Here is a 17950-nt window from a genome sequence, read left to right on the forward strand (position 1 = left end):
CCTTTCCTCTTGTGGAAATCAGCACTTCCTCTCATCTCTTTGCTCCCCAGCTATCCTGGTAAACAGCAGGTTACACAGCGCTCAGAGGTGTCTAGAGGTTAGTGACGGGTGGATGGAAAGTTCATCTGCACTGCTGCTCTGCACCAGCAGCACCAAGGCAATACCTGACTCTGCTCTAAATTAGGATTCATGACAGTGCAGCAGCCCATCCTCCTGCAAAGTCCATAAATCATAATATCTTTTTCACCCCCATCTCCAAAGCAGCTACAGATAAGGTTAATGGTCTTCAGGACTGAGGTTATCTATGTGAAGCAGGTAAGGGTGCATGCTAAAGTTACCCAGATATGAGTAAAACTTGACACATTTACTTGTGGCACACAAGTAAATCAAAAATATTAAGACTGAATTGAGACATCTAATGAAACAACCTTGTTTTTCCAACGCAGGGCCAGAGGAGTAATCAATACTCTACCTTGGGCTGAACTCTGATGAAGATAATCGGTCTCCATCTCATTCAGGAGATGTAATTCATGCATGTTTTGTTTCATCACCCTTGCAGGAGTGAGAGATACCAACACTGACAGCTTCATTTTTGTTTGCTGTAATTCTGTAATCTGTTCAGCCGATTCGTGACCTCTTATTACAAAAGAACTGAAGAGATCTCTTTTGTGGCGGTTTTAGGCTTAATTAAAAGTGACACAGAAAATCTTGCTATCAGTAGAAGCGATGCCCTGTAACCCTTAATAAAATAAAAACATATGAGTAAGGCAAATTGATTTTTCTTTTCTTTTTTTCTTTTCTTGTTTACCTTGATGATGAGCGTGAACCTTTGATAGAAGTCCCTGCTGATAGGCTGAAGCACCCGTAGCTCTGCAGTGGTTCTATTCAGGGAGAAATACTCAGGATATGTAACTGGATGACCTGCAATAATGAATAAGAATTGTTACAGATGTGGATGCACAGCTCAAATCAACAAACACAAACTGTTTCAAAGAACACTGAATGTGTGAAATCAGTGGAGTTTAAGGTAATGAACCTACCAACCAAGATGTAGTAAAGAATGCCAGGCCTGTCTGATGGGGGCTGTATGTTTCTGTCCATGTCCACTGCCCGGATTGGAGGGGTCACATTCAGTGGGTTCAGTTTGCTCTGCAACAACAGGTTGGAGAGTCAGTCAACAACACAGCAAGATAAACTGACACAAATCCATTTTTTCTATTTATGGTGTGGCTACAGCTTGTATTTGAGCAGATATTGTCTCCAAGAATAACTTGGAGGGAATCATTATGCAGAGACAGGAATTCAAGTGTTTTAAAGCTGAAAATACTGGATCTTAAAAAGGAGACTGTCTGCCAAGCAAGGGGTGGCGATTCAGGATGTCAGACTGATTGTTTGGCTGGTGACAAGTAAACACAGCAATTCTACTAAGAGGTCATGTATGTTATAGGTTATTTTTTTAAAATAAACTCTGATGACTACTCTGAGTATATTTATTCGTTTTATTTGTTCTGTGTGGCCGTTCAGTTCTGTCCACTGGCTTACTGTTTATGTTTGTGTCTTTATCACTGTTTAAACACGGAGGCAGCCAGCAGTGGGCTGCTGCCGACTCGTCTCACATGAATAACAGCGGAAAAAAGAAAAGAAAAACAACAACAACCAAAAAAGGCTGAAAAGCTGAGAGGAGAGAAGGTAAATCAGAAAAATCAAAATGCATCTAGCAGCAGAGTACAGACAAGAAAGGAAGAGCAGCAGCAGAGTAAGTTATAATGAACAACAATAATCCTTATCTACCTACTTTGGCTGTGAAGTGTGAAAATAAAAAGCCAACTAAACTTCATCATAAGATTATATCTCATCTGTTAAACCAGTTGGCTGGAAAACCCCGACTCTAAAATGGCACTGGTAGAGGAAGCATTTACACCCTGTAAAAGTAGTAATAACACACTGATAAAATACCCAATTGTGAAAGTTGTGCTATAGCTTGGGAACAAACAGGGGAAGTTATAGTATAGTGCCCTACTGCATACAGAAAAATGTCCTGTCTCAGTGTTACGCCATCAAATCATTACATGATTACATTGTTATTACTCATTAAGTGTGAAGATTATTTTCCATCTGTAGCTGATTAACATAGAGCTAATTTTTAACAAAATATGACTGCAACTAGCCTAATTATTTTCATTATGGTGATTATTTAATTGGTTGTTTGGTTTGAAAAAATCCAGATACTAAATGAGAAACATTCATCCCAGTTACCAGGAGCCCAAATTGACACCTTGACAATTGTGTCCAAACACTATAGGCCCAATTTAAAAATGATAAGAAAATAATTCAAATCATTACAATAAGTGAAAACAAAAGCAGTGAAGCAAATTCTCACATTTCAGAAAAAAAAAAGTTTTAGATGAAACATTCGACTTGATATCAACATTACAATTACATTATTGGAACATTCTCAAGGATTAATTGGCTGACTGTTTCTTCCAGCTACACTTGTGGTGTTGGGTCTTTAACAACATGCTATTTTGTAAGCTCTTCCTATGTTTTAAATGCAAAGTCTTAATTTGTTACATGTAAGTAACTAAAATGGCATGTTTTGTTGTTCCCTTGAAATTCATTCACAAGCTGGCTCTGCAGTGAATCCACAGATCTGAATCTCCCATTAAACTTAGAGATGTTGGAATATTCAAGGTCCTAACAGGCTAAGTGGTTGTGTCATGGTGTATTTGTACAGTGTAGCTGTGACACTGAGGTATAAAACTAAAATGAAGAAATGGGCTAAGAGGATTTAGCCTATGTCCTACATATACCTGTTTGGCACATAGCCTCTATAAGATATATCTGTGCATAGAATAAAACATGATTCAGCAAAACAATTCTCCACCATGACAAAGTGTGTGACTTCACCTTTCCTTGTACTCCATAGAGACATACAGTACACACACACGCACGTGCACGCAGGTCCCTGATCACAGCATGTGTCAAATGTGATCATTAAGCAGCACTCGTGTTACAGAAGGAGTTTGTTAGCTGTGTTTTTTCATGCTGCTTACACAATTGCCCGTATATGTGTGCTGCCTGGTGGCTTTGCTTAATTAGGCGAAGAGTTTACTCATTTGCACTAATTGACAGCTAATTAAAGGAGTGAGGGCACATCGAATTGACATTCCTCTGAGCTGTGAGGCCTTGACTGCAGGCAGGGGATGGTAGACAGTGAGAATTATGAAATATTGAGTCTTGTGAGTACCACCTGCCATTAGAAGTGGCCTCAAACATATGGACCTGTATGTGTGTGTGTCAGGTACAGAGTGGCTGATCAGAGGGAGCGGGCAGATTCCCTGTGGGCATAGCCCCAAGAGCTGGTAACAGGGTCAGTTAACACAGTAATTCTATAAATAGATCATGTGTGCAAAAAGGCTCTGACGTCTATTGTGTGTGTGTTTATTACATTTATAGACAATGATAATAAGAGAGGAGGTGAGGGAATGAGGAAGCAAGGTTGTTGGTAATCAGTCGGGTAAAGCAGGCCCACTGTTTCTCCATGTGCGTACCTGCCCAGTTACCTACGGTCAGCAGTGGTCGTGTGTTGCCGTATAATTCAAAACAAGGCCGCCTGGCATTCACTATAGGGACTTGTAAATCTAAAAATAAATTCTAATCCATTCAATCGTCAGAATTCCTGATGAAGGCCTGTGCCTCAGCATAACCCACAGCCCACTGGCCAATTATTAGGGTATCACATTGAATTACCAGAGCTATTAGATCGATTTCTCATCAGAACGCTTCTTAACATGACTCACAGAGTTGCACATCAAGGACGACATGTTTGTGTAACTGGAGGCCACTTGCTCATGCATACTCCGACATCATCACTGCTAATTACCCAGCCAGCTCTTCGTTTACACTTTTGTGCCAACATATGGCTAAGTGAATATGTCTAGCACATCACATTTATGAAAACCTCTCCTTATGCAAAATGCCTCCATATGGTTGATACAGTATGCGTGAGTATGTTAAGTAGCCTGTGCCGAACTTGCACAGACAGGCACATGGCTAACAGCTCTCTGGCAGGAAGAATCCCTCCCTGAGGGGGTATATTTATATCCCTCAGCTCTGGAGTAATCCTTACACCCCTCCCCAACCAGCCCTCTCGCTTTTACAATGTCTGGAGGTGCGCTAAATCAAATCCCTCTAGCTCTGCACAATGATGATTAGCCATAATACCCTCCTCCAGCAGTCATTATCCAGGGGACTCCAGAGCCCACATTATATCCCCCCTGGGTAAAAAAATAAATACAGATCAACTTAATAATGCCTGTCTCGCCATTGTGATTAATTACAATACACTCATCAATTATGAGAAGACAAATCTCCCTGTGGACAGATGTTAGCATAATGGTAACACTGCAGAATGGAGAAAAATCTGAGAACAACAAAATCTGACTGAAAACTGCAAAGCTGATGTAGGCCAGCCATAAAAAACACATCTGAAATTATATTGTGCACAGTTTGAGGAAAGTAAATGGAACGGAATGAGAGGTAAATATTATGAAACAGACTCACTTAAACTTAAACACTAGCAATTTTTTTTGGAAAACACTAAAAAAGTGTGATAGGGAGACATTCTTTTGAAAGTATAGATCCAATAAAGGGTAAATGTAACTTCACTGTACATCAGGGGGAAAGTAGTCAGACACACAAAGCAACCAACATTTTTTCACACCACTGAAAAATATTTAACTGAAGTCCTGCATACTTATCAGCAGGGTTGGGAGGGTTACTTTAAAAATGTATTCCAGTACAATTACAAGTTACCTGTTAGACAATGTAGGCTAATTAGTAACTTACTCCAAGTACCATAAACTTAAAGTAATGTAACAGATTACATTTAGTTACTTTCGGATTACTTCAATAACAAACATGCAAATTCAGTCACGCAGCCATCACGCATCAATCCACGCAGAGGAAACAGGAAATGAAACTCACCGAGCATCCGCTAAATTTCAAAATAAAACACAGGATAAACTCTCGATTGTAAATCATCACTTTATCAACATTAGTGACAGCCGCCGGTGTCGGCACAAACCACGAGTTTTTTTTTTTTGGGGGGGGGGGGGGGGGGGGGTCACAACAAACAGGTTTGAGGTGAAAAACAATCGTTTACACTTTGCACAGATAAGTCTTAAAGTGTGTATTGCAACACCTTCTCATCACAATCCACGCTATCTAACTTACAGTACACAGATCAGCTGTTATTAAAACCCTCATAGGATCGTGATATTGGACCATAGCTCACATTAGCTACACAACAAACCGTTAACAATAATCCACACTCAAACCGAAGCAACAATGTTAACTGTACTCAACAAACTAGTATTACAAGGTTTACAACAGATATGACAGACAACCTGGGCTGTGTGTGTGTGTGTGTGTGCGCGTGTGTGTGTGTGTGTGTGTAAGAAAGAGAGGGAGAGAGAGAGAGAAAGTCTGTAACCTGCTAGCTGTTAGCTGTTAGCTACCGTAGCTCAGGCGCTGGTCTCCCGTCAGGTAAAAGCTGCCGTTTGTTCCTCAAATGAAGCTCATTACGTTGTTGAGCCTCTCCGGTACAGTTATCCATCACTGCAGTTGAATTAGCCGCTAAACTGCTGGACGCTAAAACCGAGGGGGCGTCTGTTTGTTTACAATTCACAAAAGCAACGTGAACTTACGTGCCGCTCACACTCAGTAGAGTTACGCAATGAGGCAGCTTAGCCTCAGCGACAGCCACACCTATGAGCCACACACACACACCGTATGGGCAGGAGAGGCAGAGCAGCTCTGTGCCTCTCCTCTGAAATACAGCTAGACGGCGAGTGGCTTCTACGGCCGCTCTAGCCTGTGGACAGCTGTGGTTGATTTTTAAAATGTGAAGTAATCAGTCAAGTAATCTCCGTTTTTATCAAATGTAGTACCGGTAATCTGATTACGTTTTTTTTTTTTCTCTGTACTTGTAACGGACTACAGTTACCCTTTTTTTGTATCCTGATTACGTAACGCCATTACATGCAGTCAGGTAGGCTACTCCCCAAGTCTGCTTATCAGTCATCATAACTTAACCCTCTGGTACGGCGTTGCCATATGGCAACAAACCCATTTTAAGCCTTCTACACACAGACAATACATCCCCAGTTACAGTATGTTGTAATGCATTAAAAGAGAGGTGGGGTTCTAAGTAAACCAATAGTAGTGTTTAAATTTGTTACATGACCTACTGGAGGCCATTTTGAAGCCCTTTTCTGCAGACGTCTTCACAGGGAGGAGCCTCGCCATTTGACCCCTCAAAAATGATCTAAAAAAGTGTTTTAATGACATTTTTCAACTGGGAAAAAATATATACTCAATAATAGGTTAGTTAAGTTCATTATTCTGTAGTTTATTGCACTGTACTTGATCATTAAATATTAGAAAATTGTTAAAATGTGTATGTTGCCATATGGCAACACCGTACCATTATGAATTGCTAGCCTGGCATGTTGATAACATTTTGTATTTAGTTATAGGCCTATTCTTCAAAATAATATTGTAAACTTTATGGACTCAGGCTCCACAACCATGTAGAATCATTTTTTCAGGTCCATCAATTTGACAGATACACATTTGACTGTTGTAGTAAAGTTAATAGCAATTGCATTCAGTGTTGAAGAATATGAGCAGCTGGCAAAATAGCAAGGAGAGAGTGAAAGATGAAGACAGTGAGAATGATGAAGACTATGAGCCAGAGAATGAGGACAGTGGAGACAGCGAGGGCAGTGGAGACAATGAGGACAGTGGAGATGGTGAGGACAGCGAGGATAGTGTAAAGTGCAGTGAAAAATGTCTTTTTAAATGGTTTTTACTTTCAAATGAGATGCATTCTTAACTGTTCAGGCTACTGGGGATTGTTGAGACTATAACATGAGTTTTAAAATAAATGTTATTACTATTTTAGACAAAACTATTATTTTCATTACTTTCCACTATCGTACGGTGTTGCCGTATGGCAACAAACCCTAAAAACTACTAAAAAAATAATATTTTTTGAAAATGTCTCTTGATTATGTTTAATTGGTCTATTTTAAGACAAAAAAACACCCAAAACATTTTTTTACCAACTGGGATCATAATGCGTACCATAGAGGGTAACTTATAGCTACATGGGCAAACTATGAATGTGAAGTATGGATAATCAAATCTAATTCACTTCAGCTGCCCTCATCTCCTCTTAGATACAGTACACACCTATAGTGAACCTACTGTACTGAACATGTACATCTTCATACGACTTGAAGCCCTTGATCTTTTCAACCATCTATACAACTTCATGTCTGTCTTTTATAACAGCCTTCCATGTAATTTTATCTTTTTGTGCGGTTTCATTCACTCAAGCTCCCATGTTTAAGACAGCACAGCACTCTTAACCCATAGGCAGTCTTTCTGCAATACTCCTTCACAGCAGTATTCTCAGCCAGGCGTATCATAATTTCTATCAAGCTCGATTCGGTGCTGGCAATGGATATATACGTTGGTTTGCAAACCTTTAACATCTGTCAACATCGTAATTTCTTCACATTTAACACATACACTGCCTTATACTGAGGGAGCGAATGAAAGTAATTATAACGATAAGCCTACATAATTATGGGATTTTTAGTCTTCCAAGAGCTAAATGCTGACAAGTGCATACACATTTTTGACAAATTCAAAAGCCCCCACAACAATACAAGGATAAGTAGTATACAGTGGGTGGATGGATGGATGGATGGATGGATGGATGGATGGATGGATGGATATAAGATGGTACTGAGTCAATGGACTTGTGCAGTACGAATTCAATGGGAGTGAACAGGGGACAAAGAAGTGATGATATATGGCAAAACATGCAAACTCCACTTAAAAGTGAACTGTTCTCTCCAACCCAATCAGTGGATCCATTCAAATTGAATCCAGACTGCTCCAGTCAAATCTACCTCAGCACAGTTCAATCCAATCCAGTCTAGTTTAGACTAGAGGTCGACCGATTAATCGTTTTGGCCGATTAATCGGCGCCGATAGGACATTTTACAAACTATCGGAATCAGCGGAACTTGGCTCCGATAGTGGCCGATGGCTGCAGTTTTTTCCACAGCGCCATAAACTGCTTCTTCCCTGCCGCTCTCTGTCTCTCTGATCACTGAGGGGCGGGGCTGCTCTTCACACACACACAGAGCATGGGAGAGAGAGAGACAGGGCGAGTGCAGCAGCAGCGGAGAAGTGACCCAGGTGAGGGAAGGTGCGGTGCGACCGCAGTAAGAGAGAGGCGGCAGGTGGAGGGGCTGAACACTGTAGTATTTTCTCTTAATCATATAAGGGTTCCTGCATAGATAATGTGGTGGCGGCTGCCACGCTAAATATGTCACTGCCACCAGCTCACGAGTCAGTGTTTTTTTTTTTTTTTCCCCTCCGGCTTTTTGTGCTTTTATTTTGAAAGGACAGCTAGAGAGCGACAGGAAGAAGGAAGAGAGAGCGCCGCTTCAGCTTCAGAGTTGGGGCAGACGCACAATAATGGCTCTTTACACTACAAAGTTGGGCTCTATATGGGCTCTACTCGACTTGGTTTAGGTCCTGTTCCATAACAGCGAGTTCCTCCTCCGCGGGGACGGTGTCGTCATATCACGGCCGCTACGTGCGTCTCGCGCGTCTCGCTCTCTTTTTTCTCTCCTCCCGTCAGCTCCAAACACACTCGTTCAACTCGATCACGATCATTACAGCGTGGTTTTTCTTTTTACAGTCTATGGGTTTTCCACACAGTAGGCTGATTGTAGTGAAACAGTCACCTGTTAATGTACGGCGTAACCACACCACGAGCTAACGTGTCCTGTTTAGTTACAGTCTCCTCTCCTGCAGCGTCACGTCCTCACTACAGCTGTTCTGATGTAAACAAACTCGTGTGGAGTTCGGCTGTTCGTCACTCACAGGGTCCAGGGATGATTCAGTGTCCCACATCCTTTAGTTTTACACTAGCTAATAGCTATATATTATTATAAAAATAAAAAAAAATTAAATAAAAAAAAATTAATTAATATATAAAAAAAAAAATTTCGTGGGGGGGGGATATCGGCCGATTAATCGGCTATCGGCTTTTTCCTGCTCCAAACTATCGTTATTATATCGGAATTTAAAAATCCACTATCGGTCGACCTCTAGTTTAGACCCATCTCAGCTCCTGATGAGAACTAGTATGCTATATGGTTGAAAGCATGAGAGCAACCAAGTAGTGACAGATTACAGTAGGTTGAAGCTACTGTTTCTAAAATGAAGAATTAACTCTCAACCTAAACGTTAAAAGTCATGAGAAGTTTACATCTACAGTTTCATGGCAACTGAACAAACAACCAAAAGCTTGGACATTAAGGTATTTACAAATCTAGCCCTGTTAAATTTGTGAATTCAGCACAGTTAACTTCAGATTATTCTAATTTGATTTTGCATGCGCAGAAATATGTGGCATATCCATCGTAGATTCTTAAAGAAACAGATCAAATGTGAATAGATATTGAGAATTTCATCCCAGACTCCATATCTTTTTTCGGTTTATGACATGTCACAGTCATGAACATGTCATAAACATTATGTCAATGTCATTAAGTTGTTATTAAGTGTCATTCAGTTAACCCTAAGCCTAACCCTACAAACCTGGGTGTTATGACATTGACATAATGTTTATGACATGTTCATGACTGTGACATGTCACTCTCATGACAGTGTCATGTCACTCTTATGATGAGACCTTCAAGTAAAGTGTTACCCTGTTTTCTAAGCTGCTGCACCATCTCTCTCTCTCTTTGTCTTGCCTCTATGAATTCCAGTGGTGTGTTGCTGTCATCCCAGGTCAACTCAGCCCTCAGCTCTAATTGCCGGTCCAACAGACCAGAAAATGCCCCTAGAATTTCCATGCTGAGACAAACCAGCAAAGCTTACTCTACTTCCAGGTATGCATGTAAAACACGGTGCAAGCAGATGATTATGTGATTTAAAAAAGTGTGGCATGGTTGAACATCATAACATGAGTTTGAAAATGTTGCACAAATCTGAACGATGTCTGCATAATGTGCATGGATTCACTGAGTAAACACAACCTGCGAAACACAAATATGCACATACTATTAAAAGGAGGTATTCTGTTACAATGACCTTGTGTTTGCACTTGCCTGTCTGCCTGGTTCTTACCGGTTCAGTAAATTCAGGGATGGAAACGCGGTATGTGATGGGGTTGCAGTCGCGCGTGTTGTTCACAAAAACACAAGGGAGGAACATGGGGCCCAGGTCGTCTCCATCCAGAACGTCCACAGTCAGAGTCGTGGTAGCTGATCGTCTGTTGGGAGGGTACGGAGCACGGTCCTGGAAGACGAACACATGCTTTCAATCTTCAAACTCCCAAAAGATCTGTTGCTTTGTGCACTGAGGCCAGACACCAGCGGAGCTAAAATCAATATAACATGTTAAAACCATAAAAGATCTCTGCAGCTGCTCTTTAGCACCTATGGTGCATTGGTGGTTGTTATGGAAGCGCACAGTCATGCATTGATTCAGCTTTTATCCCTCATTTGTTTGGCTGCAGGAAAAGGGCAGAAAAATACTTTTTTATCTTGAGGTAATTACAGTATAATTCAAATATTCTTTCAGCAGAGCATATTTATACAGTGCATCAATACAATATCAGCAACAGCAATGTTGATGGAGTGCAAGATAAACACAACAACTGCCATGACATGATAACTTCATGACACAACTTCGTCGGGCATAATGGGACATCTCACGAAGGAAAGGCCGTTTATGTTAACGTCAGCCGAGCCGTGGCTCCAGAGCAGAGACGCTTAACACCGGACCAGTGGATTTAATCCTTCACACAAGTCAGCATCACTAAAATAAATGTATTATCATGATGCAGTAAGAAAATCACAATTCAAAAAGGGTTTGGCATGGTTTGATACAAAATCTCCAAGCAAAAATTTGTTTATTAAAATAAAAATGATGTTCAGTTTGTGAATTCATTTATGTTTTGCGACATGAAAAATGAATACACCTGACAGAGAGTTTATCAGGTGCAAAGGCTGCAACCTGTTTATGTATTTCAATGCGAGACGTAATATGTCCAACACTGGACCACCAGTTGGAACAGCACTTCTTCTCTACGTTCCACTAAACGTTTTCATCTACAGGAAATCATTCTTAGTAATGAAACACATCTTTTCAACAGTTATCCTAAAAGATAGTGTTGCTTTTCAGAGTGGTGGCCCGAGAAGTAAGGAGCACAGCACTTCGAAATGTTGCGATTTCAGTGTAATTGAACTCTTGACACAAGCAGGGCAGACTTCTAGTAAATATTACGCCTTCTTCTTTCTCCACTCTTATGTCCCTCTTCTAAAAGAAAATGAAATTTTCCTGGAGGACCACTTGCAAGGCTAGAAGATGGGAGTCCTTTTTTCACTCATGCAGAAAGGGTAAACAATAAGAGACAAAATAACTACGTAACAACCTTGCATCACTTTATAGTAAAATGGGAGATTTAGAGCGTAATACCTGACCACTTCTTGTTCAGGCAAGTGATTAAGTAAGAAGTCAGTGGGGCATGATTTATATCATGATAATTGTTGCATGTTTTAGTTGAAACTCTCCAGTCAGTGTCATACAATAAAAGGCTCTGAAACATCGAGATGCTAAATTCTTAGATCGGAGCCTGGGTCTCTAATTGAAATCAGATTCTTGGCCAGTGGCCTTGCAGTAGCTCTCAGTCAACAAACATTTGCTGCCTCATGCCTGGGGCTAAGGACCACAGAAAGAGTATAGAAGTCCCTTCATTTTAATTCATACTGCTTTCATGGTATCATTAAAGGATTACATGTTTGAGATACTTTCTTGGCCACGTTGCCCCATGACAGTGTGAGAGAAAAGCCCCTACCCAAAGCAAAAGCCATGATTAAATACACTTGGAAATACAAATCTGCTCTGGTGTATGCAGACTGCAAACGCTTATCTTAGAACATCTTGAAGACAGCTTCAATCAATTTTTATGGGGAAAAAACATTAAGTTGTAATGAAACCTTGGAGAATTTAATCCTCTAATTCTGAATAAGTATTAGTTAAATGAGAGTTAAACAACTTGTGAGATGTCCTTCAACTGACTGCCAATTGAGAGAGCTCAATTCTTTTTTTGCTAATATGTCAAAAGGAGTAAGGATTCCTCTCTCACAAGTGGTTAAACCTAAAATGTTTTGTTTGTTTTTTGTGTTTTTTACCTTGACTTAAAAACACACTCCGGAAGCAGAAATACTCTGACTCTTAAAGTGGGAATAAAACAGTTGCTGCAGTCTTCCAATCCTGCACTACAACTCTACTCTTGTGTGTGTGTGTGTGTGTGTGTGTGTGTGTGTGTGTGTGTGTGTGTGTGTGTGTGTGTCAACACAGCTGCTCAATACAAAGCACTTTGTGAGGTATGTGTTTAGGTGGTTTTAAGGGTTGTTCACCGCCAAGGTCACTACTGCAGTAGAAACCAGGAAAAATAAAGAGCAGCACTAAGCTTACTTACATTGGCTTGGACCAAAACCAGGTAGCGAGTTCTCTCCTCATAGTTGAGCCTCTCTGCCAGAATGATGTGACCTGAAAGGGTGTTTGCGACACTCACTGTTCCGTTAGAGTCCTGAAAGAGAAAAACGGTCGATATGATCAGGCCCGGATGTCAGCAATAAGTCACGATTGTGAAAGATATTTACAGTGGTGCAGAGGGTGTATATCATGGTGTGACTTTTCTATATACCGGGTCATTGGGGTTGTAAAGGATGCTGTATTCTATATGTCCATTGGGTCCGTCGTCAATGTCTGTAGCGCCATTATTTCCTGAGAAGCCAGTGAAAACGGTTGTTCCAACTGGTGTGAGCTGTAGGACAAATAAGAGGTGGAAAAAGTCAACAGCTTTAACAGCCCCTGTGAGTACAACATCTACTTACAGCAGAGAGCCCATGCATATAACTCTTACTCTCTCCACTCCACCCCATTAGTATAAAAACTAAAAATCAAAAAGGGAAAATGTTGCAGTCAGCAGCAGTCGGCGGGCTCACGCACACTGCTGACAGAATAACAAAAAGTAAGTATGAGAACCACTGCTGCTCCCCAGAGCCTTTAGCAAAGTCCACAGGACCAGGCAGTGGGCAGGAGTGCTTGTTCAGGGGAGATGTTGACAGCAATGTAGAATGACTCACTATACTGTTCAGGCAACTGCATATGGCTATGGTAACACACTCTGACAATAATCTTACAATGTACAATGTACAGTGTGAACAACAGAGGCAAAAATCGTAGCTGCCTCAAACTCAGCAGGGAATTATTTTCTAATCTCACAACACTTAAGTGTAGAGTCAGAGGATTTGGTGAATTGTAATGAACCGTTGCAGGCGATGCAGGTCGGCTGTCCATATACGCATATAACTGAATATAGAACATGCTCTCCTTGCCTGCCAGCTCGACTGAATACATATGTGTCAAATGCAAAAAGTTGAGGCTATTGAACAACTCTTTTGACCTTCATAACTTAGAGAAGTAGCACTTGCTGCAATAAAAATGTATTTCTTGGCAGCCTCAGTGTGGGGGGGAAAGTTAAAGCCTAAGTGGACGACTTAGTTCGATTCTTCAGGAACTCTGTGTGGGATTTGGAAATCTCAGACTTTGGTGAACCCACCGATCGTATAAATTGATTCTGTGTCAGACAGAACGAGGCCTTCCCTTCTGGATCTAATATGAGGACCTGGGGATAAATGTGCTGAAACCAAGACATAGCCTGCACCAGTTGACTTATGTAAATAATAAAAAAAAATGGAAAGATGCAACAGTAACATTCAAATTGTGCAAATACTGTTTTGAGTCACAAATCTTGCTGAACTGGTGACAGAAGTTGCTTTTTTACCTCGTTTACTGCGACGTAGTAGCGTGGCTGCTGGAAGTGAGGAGTGTTGTCATTCCTGTCCCTCACAACGATGCGCACCTCGTGCAAAATGACAGTGCCAACCAGCTCATTGGTGCACTGGATCTGAACCACAATAGTCATGATGTAGTTGGGAGGCTGACAGAGAGAAAAGAAAGGCTTGTCATTTAAAGATAACAATGAAAGTTATTTTCCAATTTGCCTTTTCCCCACAGATGACGCTGACTGGGGTCATAATAAGTTGTAAAACATGTCTTTTGTCCAATAGTATCTAACATTATTTGAAGAAAAAATGTATAATACGCATACTAACAAAGGTCCCATTGACCTTCATTATTTTAAAAACTTTGAGTAAACAAGCTACAGCAAATGAACCTTTTCAGAGACCTACAATTAATGCAAAAAGAAAGAGCGGAAAGAGGCTTTGGCAAAAAATGTCTGTTTACAAGCATCCATCAGGGGTCTAATCACTAACAATTAACTTTAATGAACTTGTTTCTCAGTGAACAACACAAATCCTGACATAGAATTTATCCAGCCTCGATCTAAAAAATAACAAGAAAGTCTTTCTCTAAATTACAATACTTATATAATACTACTTGTACATTGCTGGTGTGAACAAATCTTCCCTGTTATTTTATTTTAAACCGCCCTGTGCAGCCTAATTTCGCTTTTTGAATAGTGTGTTAAACAAATTATTAAAATGTCTGATCAAACAAACAAATAACCACGAGCCTTGTGCCACAGTCTGTTCAAATGTTTATTGGATAGCAGTATTTTGTCCCGATGCCACAACTACTTGTCAGACATAATCTCAATTTAGAAACAAGCATGATCTTGCCCTTTGGTGTAATTCAGCCAGGCTTGCTCCTCTCTCTCCTCGCTCTCCTTCTTACAAGCTGCAAAGGTCTGACTCTTGAAGGCTCTGCTCCACTGTCATTTCTTTTGTTAATTGGCCACATTTCTGAGAAACACATAGGGAGATTCTGAGATTCCCATTAGTAGCTTCAAGTCGAGTTTCCTCCTTTTAGACCACATGAGCTAACCACCCACTTCAAAAACAGCTTCTTTCCCACCGCAGTCAAAACACCTAAAGATCAGCATTAACCTCACATTTCACATTATACTGTATCATCCTTATGCGCTGGATACCTTGGGGGACTTAACTGTATATAACATACAGAAGCAGATAGGAATGCCTGAATTTATTTAGCCACTTACTATGTTCAACATTAGGGGGTACGTTATCATTCTGGACTCAAATTACCACAGATCTGGTTACTTTTCTTCTTTTTTACTTTTACTTAAAGTGTCTTTGTAGCTGTAGTGGAAAAAAAAAAATCTAATTCAAATTTGTTACAAAAAGGGAGAATGGCACGGACTCAGGCAGAGAAACTAGGATTCTGAGGCACTTTTCTAATCATTCCCTGCAATGTGTGCAGGTGCTTCATCAACAAGTTACGTAGTAAAGCAGGGTCAGTTCAGTTCAGAAAGCCAAGAACCATGTATTCACTCTCAGCTGTCAAGGGAAACTTAGTTGCACATAGCACATACTGTAGAACCTGAATAATCTGAGGCATACAGAGAAACAAATAGACCAATTTCTCATGTTCAATGTAAACATAATTGGCTCAAATGTGATAATGTGCATAGAGACATACTGACTGAAATGAGACATACTGCAATATTCCTGGCCTACCAATATGATTTAGACTCTGACATACAAAACAAAACAATTTTGACAAACTGCTTGCTCCTGATTTGTTTAGATTTCCATTTTTTTAAGCAAAGAGCAAAAACGACACAAGGGTCAGACCAATGTTGTGAAGCTAAAAGAAGACTTGTGACTGACTACACACCACAACCTCTTGATACAACTAATTTTCTCCTTCATGGCACAATACGTTTTTTTTGTTGTTTTTTTTATTTAAAACTTTAGAGAATTTCATCTACAGCCACTGTAGAAAAAATTAACTCCAACAATGGCACCATATTTTGCCAATTAAAACATTTGAATAGGTTTTATTGCTTCCTCATTATTTCAATGGCCTCCCACTGGCCCCAGAAATTACAATAGTGATGACTAATCACTAAATTTAAATGGCCTGGATAAAAATGAGTGTGAAAGAGCTTAGCTCGGATTACCATATAAACAGATACTGTGTATGTATACAATACCACACCAGGAAAAGGCAACACAGTTATATATGATGTAAAACACATTTACTTTAAGCAACCAGGCACAAGGGGGACTTTGTGATTTCCCACTAAAGAGCACAACTGCACTCACATCTCTGTCCAGAACGCGCCCGGTGCTGTTGAGGTAGAGCCTCTGTCGCGTTGGTTCCAGTATCACCCAGTAGTCATAGTTGTCCAGCAATGTCAGCGAGATGGTTCTGCCTGGGTCTTGGGCTCGGCCATTTATCTGCATATTTTCCACCAGAACTGTACCTGTAAAGGCAGAGCAGTGCAGAGTTAGTAGGTAGTTACACCATGTTGAAAACCTTTACTCAAATAATTTTTCAAAAGGTGTTTTTGCCACCTCTTGAAATCGACTTTTGCTGAAATGAATACCAAAAAGCAAAAGCACAGGATCACAAAGGTCATTACTTAAAAAAAAAAAAAATCTTCTAAGACTCAAAGAAAAAGCTCAGTTTTGTTGAATAAAGTCTGCCTGAGGCTTCAGACTTTGTATTATTATTGCATGTTTTCATTTAATAAAAGTTAAGGATAAAAACTAAGATGATTTTTAAAATTCATACCTACACTGACCACTCAACAACAGCCTGTGCAGAATTTGGGAATACTGCCTTAGATGTCTGTGGACTATTCCACATCCTATGTAGGCAAATCTCTGAAATTTATAATTATCATCCTTGAGGGCATCAGCACTTGGTTTATACTCCACAGCTTTTAATCAGTGAGTGATTAAACTCTGCCACAGAGGCCCTGTGGGACAAGCCTCCCAAAGCCTGTTAAATCTAAGGATTGCTTTACTCCTAAGTGGCCAAATTAGTGGATTTATGAAATAAATGGTGGTTCACTAAAATAGAAGAAAAATCCTACGAGGTACTGGCAAGGTATTTTGATTGAGTCAGTGGTGCAAAAAGGAATTAAAACCCATACTTAAATAAAAGAGCAGCATGGGAAAGTCTGAACAAAACTAAAGTCCACAAAACCTTAGTAGAAACTTTTTTTATATAGTGAGTCTCCACACCAGATAGTTGGACCAGTCCCAGCCTGGTCAGTTGCGTACATGAACTGATGAAGCCTCTTGGATGAGAGGTGAAACGTCTTCCTAGACAAATAACTAAGTCCAGTTGCTTTCGATTTAACCTCCTTTGAAATACTATGACCTGGGCAAATGAGAATATGCACCGGCCCTTAGTAGAAACCTTTACAAGAGACAGAGATTCAAGTACAGCAATAAACAACCACAGATCACATAATTGGTAAATGTTGCTACAGCTTTCAAAAGCCAATGCTTAAAATAAGTCATTGGTCAGTTCAGAGCAAGTCAGACACAGCATTTCTATGCAACCTAGTTACACGCTTATAACAAAGGCGTACTGACAGTAGTTATACCCAGATAAGATGCTAATGTTTGCAGCTACATCTACTTCAAAGCAGTCTCACCTCCACGCAGCTACTGAAGCGATGCCATGCTTTATTTAGAGCCACATGGACCCATAGGAGCACGCAACCGCAAGCTTGCAGCAGTGTATTGTAAAAATATATTATATAATAAGATATAATGAATTGGCTGTGGAGTCAAGATAAACACATAGGTAACATAATACACAATACCTTCAGTATTTATCTCAAACAACCTTGCAGAAAACAACATGGGCCAGTCTGCAGTAATCAAGATAATGTCAGAAGAGGGCACATGTTTTCCACTTGACAGTTTTTAAAAAACACAAACAGACCAGTGTCATCTGTTAGATCCAGTTCAACATAAGAAAACCATTGCCTTTG

General features: G+C 40.3%; 1 protein-coding gene across 1 annotated transcript in view; it reads right to left on the bottom strand.

Moving 5' to 3' along the window:
• Positions 1-17950, bottom strand: part of LOC310997852 (protocadherin-15-like) — a gene marked incomplete at both ends in the record, with an annotated part of 138561 nt that overhangs the window by 91002 nt on the left and 29609 nt on the right. Inside the window, 7 exons of the mRNA XM_083987673.1 lie at positions 809-921; positions 1041-1149; positions 10225-10395; positions 12584-12694; positions 12812-12931; positions 13955-14110; positions 16263-16423. Coding sequence (XP_083843799.1) covers positions 809-921; positions 1041-1149; positions 10225-10395; positions 12584-12694; positions 12812-12931; positions 13955-14110; positions 16263-16423 — 941 coding nt within the window. The remainder of the gene's footprint in view (positions 1-808; positions 922-1040; positions 1150-10224; positions 10396-12583; positions 12695-12811; positions 12932-13954; positions 14111-16262; positions 16424-17950) is intronic.

This window comes from Trachurus trachurus (assembly GCF_905171665.1).
Source record: "Trachurus trachurus genome assembly, chromosome: 15".
NCBI lineage: Eukaryota > Metazoa > Chordata > Actinopteri > Carangiformes > Carangidae > Trachurus > Trachurus trachurus.